This window comes from Solanum pennellii, chromosome 8, assembly GCF_001406875.1.
Source record: "Solanum pennellii chromosome 8, SPENNV200".
NCBI classification, from domain to species: Eukaryota; Viridiplantae; Streptophyta; class Magnoliopsida; order Solanales; family Solanaceae; genus Solanum; species Solanum pennellii.
Window position 1 is genome coordinate 63140921 of NC_028644.1, and position 8554 is coordinate 63149474.

The following is an 8554-nucleotide window of genomic DNA, read 5'->3' on the forward strand; positions in this document are numbered from 1 at the left end:
AGACGTACAGATGGCAATATCGCCGTAAGCAGCTATATATAACAAAAGAAGAGGAAGTTATGTAATAATGCAATTATATATGAACATTACATACATTCATAAACACTAGTACTTACGAGTATTATTTGCACGCAGTTCCTCATTTTCGAACAAAAAGCAGGGACGGATTTAAGTACACTTTGACGTAGTAAAGCTTCGTCAGAAATTTTTAAAGAGGGAGTTACTGACAGAGACACGAAGTCACCATGCTTGCTTGGGATTTGGAGGGCAAATTTGCTTCGTTTCTTTACTAAATAATCCTTCGCTTGTGTCATTATATGCATCAACCTTATCACTTTTTGTTTTCATATTTGCTCCGACTGAACAAAAAATTATATCAAAAGGACATTGCTTAGTAAAAAAATGCTTTTAGCCCAGATGGTAGAGACCTGAGTTCGATTCCTCAAGGAGAATTGTAGTTAAATTGATTTTTTTTATTAATATGATTCTTATTATTTTCGTTATCCAACAAAATTAGTGATCTCCAAAACCCCTTTTAAATATGAGAAAGGACAAGTAAAAAGAGGCAACAGGAGTATTACTCTCACAAGACAAGTAGTATAACAATAATGTCCACTTTTTAAACTTGGAAGAAGAGTTAGTAAGGACTGTGGTCTGAACAAATATACTTTTGATTCTATAAATATGATGAAAATTTAATACTTTTTAAGATATTTTTTATACTAATTATTCTGTATTGACGAATATTGGTAGGGGGGATTCAGGTTTGGGGTGGGGACCAACAACAAGATGGGGATTAAGATCTAGAATTAGTCATAATATTTATTAATTACAAATAATCCATTTTCCTGTATCAAAATTCCCTCATCAACAAATAATGAACTTGATTATAAGCTTTGATGCATTTACAACAAGAAGGAAAAAAAAGAAGCAAAATGAGTAACTCCTCAAACACCTATACAAAGTGGAAATTTACAAAGAAAAAACACAAGTTTTATATGAAGGTAGCATGACTGATTGGTGTTTTATCTTATGGTGTGGTATCCGTTTCCACCATTTTGCTTGCTGCTACTTCGTCTGAAATTACAGCATACGCGGAGGGGAACCAACCTGACTTGCCGTTGCACTCTCCTTCAGACCATCCATTTGGAGCAACCTATAGTTACCACATTAAACAAGAATGATATGCAGTTTCGTTAGAATGCAACTTATTTTGCTTGCTAAATGATTGTATCGTTCTATCGCCTACATAAACATCTATTTGTTAACTAACAATATACCTCCGCAAAAGTTACCAAAAGAACTAATAGTTAACAAGGATTGAGCATACAGCATTGCAAAAGAATTGTAAGATAGCATTTGGGGCTTATGAACAGAAGTATTCAAGATTTGGATCCTAATCAGAAGTTCTTTAAGCTGATGTAAATACCATAAGGTACTTCAGGAAGTGTCAACTTACGCAACCAAAACATATAATATAATACATGTAGTTATTGCAAGCAACAGTCATAGAGGCAGTGTAATGTGTCTATTGCTTAACTAGGAAATGAGTTATTGCAAGCAACAGTCATAGAGGCAGTGTAATGTGTCTATAGCTTAACTAGGAAATGAAGATAAATACCTGCCGGACTACCACATAATCGCCAACCTCTAGACTTAGCTCGCCATCGGCTTGGGCATCAAAAGAGTGCATGACCTATCAAAGAATCGAGGAGATCAAGGAATATTGAGGCGAATACTGAAAGATCTAGATTTTGAGGAAAAAGGAGTATTATGTAGAAGTAAATATGCCGGCCCTTTAGGAGTCCTAACCTTCGCAATAAAATAGGTAGGACTTTTATCCTCAGCTTCTGGATGCTCAGTTCCGTTTGAAGTTGTGTCATGCAAAACTCTTGGTGAATTTGAAGATTGTGGAGGTGACTCACTTAATTGCTCTTCTACAAGCATCTAACCCCAAGAAAAAAAAGGTTAAATATTTGTGTCCCATCTTTTTTTATCTCTATGTCTCAACGTTAATGTTTACGATTCCATCCCTTGTAGAAAACAGAAAATGCCCGATAGAATAGTTTTATTCTAATGACTTGAAGGAAATAAAATTTGTTTAAATCTACAGACCTCAGAATGCAACTTCTCCAAAATGGAAACAACATTCTGATGATACGATCTTTCAGCATCGACCTGCAAGCTAAAATCATTTTTAGATAAATAAATCACATAGATCACAATTAGAAGTGATCCATGCTGAGACAAAAATGGTGTTAGACAAGGAAGTAGTTTTAACAGGAGCCGGCAAAAATTGAACTTCACTGACGTGTTCTAGACTTCTTGCACTAAGTAATAAAATGAAAAAGCAACTCTGCCATGATTTTATTTTTTTTAAACTTCTAATGGAAGAAGATCTTAGTATTAACATTTATTAATAAGGAAGAAAAGCAGAAAACAATAATCTAGGAGTTCTCAAGCTAAACAAAATAACTAAGAATATAGGGATCTCCAATCTCACAAATGATCAGTCAAGCGGATTAATGAAAAAGGCACAAAACATTACATCCAGAATATTCATTTATTCAGAATTGAAGGGAAATTTTGATTATGACCCCATTATGCCTAGGTAATTCCAGATATTTGAGTTACTAGACCATTTGACCCACAGCTACTGGAATTTATAACTAAATAGAATTACTTTCTACATTTACAAGAACTAGCATTATGATCCTGTTATTCCAAATGCTGCATTAGCTAATTTAATATTTTCCCCGTGCTACATTAACTTTGATATTACTGAATCAATCACTAACATGACTTCAATTCAATAGCTGCATTGTCACCACAATAGTCTAGGGGGTGCATCATTGAGTTTAGATGGATCAGCCACTCCCATGACCTTACCTCCAAAAGATTTCCCGAAGATACTACCAGGTTTGAGACTTCTCCTGCAACTTCGGAGATAATGATGTAGGCTACTATTTAATATTTATAGATGTGTTTCCTCCATCATGGTGAGATTACACTAGTATGTTGTTGTTGTTTCCTCCATCATGAGACGCGTTTTTAACTATTATACTTTTGGTAGACTACGAAGTTTCTACGTATATGGTGTTCTTTTATTTCAAATGACTGAAGTTAGCAACTACAATTCCAAAAGTTATATCAATTTAAGGTCATTTTGACTAAGCAGTTAAAGTTATAGTCTAACACAAATCATAATATGTCAGAACAAGTTATGTCCTAAAAAGTGGTAAAATTCACTGTTCTTCATAAAGTAAACCTCAAAAAGTGGAATTCTGTCACCATTTGTTTCCAATAAACCAGTTTGTCTTTCTTTAAGGACAAATCAAGATGTTTAACAACTTGATGTACAGATAATAGTTTTGAAATGTAACAATCTCCACTTGTACATCAGTGCAGTAAAGTTACTTGGAGAAACAAAATTTGCAAATAACTAAGCCAAATAGCCAATCAATACAACACCAAGACCAATCATGATACTTCTACATGCATAACACGCATAAAAATTGAATGATCAAAGAGAAACCAGCAATACCATGGTAAGAAGCTTTTGGAAAGTAATCTGTTGTTGCTCCTCCTCTACAGATAACATGGCATCAGTTGCTTCTTTGCCAAGAACCAACACTGAAGATTTGAGCTCCGACAATCTCGTTTCTGCATTTTTAAGCTTTGCCAAACTTTCAGTAGAAGCTTCTCTAAACTTTGATTGACGTCTTATTACTTCAGTAGCCTGAAAAGAGCAGGAATCTACTTAGAACTGCCAGGTATCTTGCATGACACGATGTAACCTGATATAGAATTAGATCACAACCTCCTTGAGAAGGGTGTAGAGATATGCTGATTGAAGGGGTACAATCTCTTTGTTTTCTAACTATTACTTGCTTTATTTTCTTTTAATAAACAGCCTTTTACATGAGCCCAACCCCCAACAGACCCGTAAAGGGAAAAAATGGAAGCTTGAAAGATACCTGAGATTCGAACTCCTGGCGCATTCTGTCATAACTGTGAGTCAAATGGCGAGCATCTTCTAAAGGAGCACCATGTATTGATGCTCTCAACGGCTCACAAACCTACAGCTAAAAGGAAAAATGATCAAACACTATGTACTCTATGAACCAAGAAATGGCCAAAGCCACTATGTGTCTGTCACATCAGACTCATCAAATCAAGAAAGAAATACTCAACTGCACTAGGCATAATACTAGCAAAAGATTCATCAAGTTATACCATTTGCAAGTTTTAACCTGTCAAGAGTGAAATATCTCGCCCCAAATTCAACGGTTCAAAGAACCCAGATAAAATGCTCTCATCATAAGTGAATATATGTGCTTGACATACTTTAATGCATCATATGATATGTCAGGGAGATACCTAACTACTCGTTCTTGTTGTGTTATTTAGACATCAGAAACAGATAGCCTTGCGCTTGACAGATCAAAATTCTGCCACAGCACATAATGCGTAATGTTTTTCAAAAATGATTAATTAGAAGTTAGATCTTACTGATGCATTGTTTTTTTAATCGTACAAAAAGTGAGAAGGTCATTGTTTTGGACCTTATGCATGTCTGTTTGTTTTATGTTGCCTGGTTGGTCTCTCTAGTAATTTTTTCTTCTAAACTATCAAGCATTATTTTATGTATCTTAAAATCAGAAAGCATTTTGTCTCCCACAAAATAGGTAAGACCATATTTTCATAAATTAGGCAAGACTTCTGATCATCACAATCCCTCTGCAATCAGCAGCACATCACAAATCCCGTTGCAAGAAATGGAGCAAAATAGGCAAAATGCTAAGGTAAAGACATACAATAATGACCTTCATCAGGTGACCTTCAATCTCCATAATGTAAATATCCTTTTTTTGTGGTATACCATTGGAAATGCATATGACTGTAAAGCTAAACAAGCATAGATCTAACCTGTGATCCAAGAACTCCTAGCATAATTTCCCTTTGATCTTCCATTGCAGCATGTGAAGTACCAAATTCCACGGCAACCTTTGGCAAGGTAGAAGGACCATTTTGAATCTCGCTCCCATATTTATAACAATTGTCCACCAACTTTCTAGCTGCAAGATCAAGTTGAAAGCTGACACTTCCATATACATGCTAAATAACTGAAGCAACATAAGGTATGAATGGAAGTCCACAGACCTATTTCCACTTGTTTTTTACTGGTTGATATATATCCTTCTACACCACGAACAATATCTCTCTGGAAATGCTGTTAAACACAATGCAGCAAGTTAGATTTTTCCTTGCAAGAAAGATCCACATGCTGTTAACAAAAGGACATTCTTAATAGAATTGTTTTAATAAGTGTTCAAAATCCTCTTACTAACTGGAATCAAAGAATTAGTAGATCTGCTCCATGTAAAATTGGGAATGGCCAAGGTTATGAACTTCTAATCTGATGATCAAGTCGATTCTATATTGAACCAAGCCAAATAGGGTTATATGCATTCTCATTATAGTCATTCAGTCCTATCGAAATTGATACTATATATACATATGGATCTCTACCTACATTGAATTTAGGATTAGGAATACGCATAATGGGGCCTAGTTTTAGCAAATCTCTATTGGATCCAATTCACTTCTTTGAGTTTGAGGACTCTCCTACTAGACAGAAAATTGTTAACAAAGTTGTATTGGTGTTATACCTTTGCAGCCCTTGTAGACATATATAATTCTTGAAGTCGCTGATGAATCTCCAGTTCTGCTTCATCGACCATCACAGATTCATGGCCCAAGTGCCCCAGTTGTCTCAAAATAGCCTAATAACAAGAAGAATATGAGCTCTTCCAGATAGAAGTCAAGAACCTTCATAAAATATCTTCATTGATGATTGAACTCATGTTTTAATGATTACCTTACAAGTTTGACCCAAGTATATGATCTGTCAAGTTTTGGATTTACTCCTTTAGTGTTGACCTTGAGTCACCTATTAGGGTCAGCTACTTATGGAATAACATTACTAGTCAAAGTCATTTTAGTCATCTCCATTTTAGCCCTTCTTTATTTATCGTCCAACTCAATTTCTTCAAAACTCTAGAAATTACAAGACCAGACAGATGATCCAGGAGTAAGGTTCCCTGTTTACCTTGGAAGATTGTCTGAAGAAGAGCCTCTTTCTACTTGCATCTAACAATTACAGTACACTGACTTTCACATTTCATTATTGTTTCAGTTGTGATTTGAAAATTTTGGGGAAAATTGTTTCAGATTTTATCATGAAAAACACATTCATAGACTAGATCAGCAGGAACAGGAATTAGAACTCACAAGTAACTCTTTTCCCGACCGAAACATTACAGAAAAGAGAAATACGAGATACAGAAACTCATAAATATAATATTTCAAATTATTACAATGAAATATTGTATTATAAATTAAGTTGACGGCATGATGCTGGAAAGTAGCTGAGAACAGCGTCTTGTTGCATTCTCATACCAGCCAGAGGTTAAATTCGCAGGCATGAACCACTAATTAAATTCAACTGTTGTGAGCTGTGACACCTAAAGATGCACCTAGGAGAACTGGATAGACATGTACTATAACTTACAGTGGAAGTTGAATTAATGGTGCCGATACAGTAACAATCAGACCATTTGTCATGTTCAGGCCATCTCCTCAGATTCACTGATGAGTCAAGAAAGATAGATTGCTAACAGCAACCAGCACAAGATTGCTAGTAACACTACCTTCATGTAATAAACCCATTTCTGCATAGGGTTCTATCTATTTCATTACTTAACCTTTGTCAAATAAAAACTTATTGTTGTATAATTGCGCAATTTCATTTAGTATATAATCAAGGTCACATGCTCCAACTTAAAATGGAAATCAACAAATTGTTATCGAAATTACATATACATCTAATGTGCATACAGAAAAATGATTTATTCCCCTTTCTAAGAGTAGGATCTTTGCTTGGTCTGCCTTTTCCCCTCCTTTCTTTGTAGAATATTAGCCTCTGGACACCTATACCAAAAGCTCAATGGCCAATTTGCAGGAAATTGAGGGACTCTTCTTTATTATTTCCTCTTAATTTAAGGGGAAAATCAAATTTACATCTTTAGAACATGCTCTAGGGATTGGTTCACAACATAGCTCCAAAGTTTGTCAGGATAATCACCCTTTTTATATAGGTGAACCTCCACCCCTGATAACAATGGCCCTTTCCTACTTTACTCCCTTGTTGGCTTGAACCCCCAAACTTATGGTTCGAGATTGCGGTTCCTCACCACTAGGCTAAACCTTAGTTAAATTTACTTTTCTCCAGTTCTACTGACTTGTTATTTCATTGGTAGCAGAAGATTGTTATTGCCTTGCTACATGCATCACGCAACTTTTCTAATTGATGGTAGACTTGCCATCCATCCCAAGGTCAAAGGAACACAAAGCTCAATAAATCCTCCCAGGGCTACCTTACGTCCCATTGTTCAAACCACTGCTCAAAGTCCAAAACTACTGTAGAACAAATTCCAAGAGACTCCAAATAAACTTCAAACCCCAATAATCAAACAATACAGTAACTCACAATAAGCAATAATATTAATAAAAATGCAATCTTTATCCAATTAAACAAGTAAAAACTATGCTAATTGATTAAAACTTATCTCAACTTTGTCTCTAATCCAAAAAAAAATAAGTGGTAACTTGTCACTTCTCCTACCAAATACTTAAAAAAAACAAATAAAACACTATATAAATGAGCAAAGTACATAAAAACCAAACCTGCTGTTGCTTAGCCACTTGCTCCCTCAATTTAGTTGCTTGTTTCTTTATAGCCTCCATATTAGGTCCTTCACAGTTTTTCCCCAAAGTATCACTTCAAAATCTTGACTCAGACCCACTTAAAAACAAGTAAAAGGTAACCAAAGAAAGGTGCTTTACATACATGGAGTTTGCCCTTTTTCTTGGAGAAAAAGAATCTTTTTTTTTTTGGTTACAGGTAATGTTAGGAACAGGAACAAAACATACCAGGAGAGCAAGAACCAATAAGAAAATAAAAAGTGGGGTTGGAAAGAAATATAAAAAGGCTATGGGACATAGGAGAAAAATTGTCGGTTACTGTTTCTGCACAAATTGAAACGGCAGAGGAAGAAGAATAGTGGATGTGTAAAAAGATAGTGGAAAACAGAGAGAAATACAAGTTTTCTTTGTTTTTTTAAAGTACAAGGCTGACTGTATTAGAGTGTGAATGTGTGACCACATAATTTCTATTGTTGGGGTGAACTGTTTGATTTTTAATTAAGATCTTGATTTAAATTTTAGGTACGAAGAAAATTTTATTGAAATGTCATTTTGACTTAATTTACGAGGATTTTAATAAAAATTAAGAATATCAAGTGAGTTTTTTTAGTACAAGGTTGACCGACTCTATGTGTGATCAATATAGATTGTGTTATTATGGTGAATTGTTTCATCCTTAATTAAGATTTCAATTTTAGTCTTAGATATGAAAGAAATTTGTTGAAATGTCATTTTGAATGAGTCCCGCAATGTACGAGAACATCAAGTGAGAAACTTTTTAAAAAAA

At 34.8% G+C, this 8554-nt stretch overlaps 1 protein-coding gene across 2 annotated transcripts; it reads right to left on the reverse strand.

Moving 5' to 3' along the window:
* Positions 1 to 812: 812 nt before the first annotated feature.
* LOC107026685 (SH3 domain-containing protein 1-like) lies at positions 813 to 8198 on the reverse strand. 2 transcript variants are annotated; one of them, XM_015227751.2, is made up of 10 exons: positions 7750 to 8198; positions 5673 to 5786; positions 5164 to 5233; positions 4930 to 5078; positions 3978 to 4079; positions 3545 to 3739; positions 2116 to 2178; positions 1813 to 1947; positions 1622 to 1696; positions 813 to 1156 (listed from the first exon to the last, which is right to left on the reverse strand). In XM_015227751.2, exons 1-10 carry the CDS (start codon positions 7807 to 7809, stop codon positions 1031 to 1033), a joined length of 1089 nt encoding a protein of 362 aa, XP_015083237.1. In that variant the 5' UTR covers positions 7810 to 8198; the 3' UTR covers positions 813 to 1030. The 2 variants fall into 2 exon arrangements, with proteins under 2 accessions (XP_015083237.1, XP_027775058.1); XM_027919257.1 differs by lacking the exon at positions 7750 to 8198 and adding an exon at positions 5882 to 6060.
* Positions 8199 to 8554: the final 356 nt, after the last annotated feature.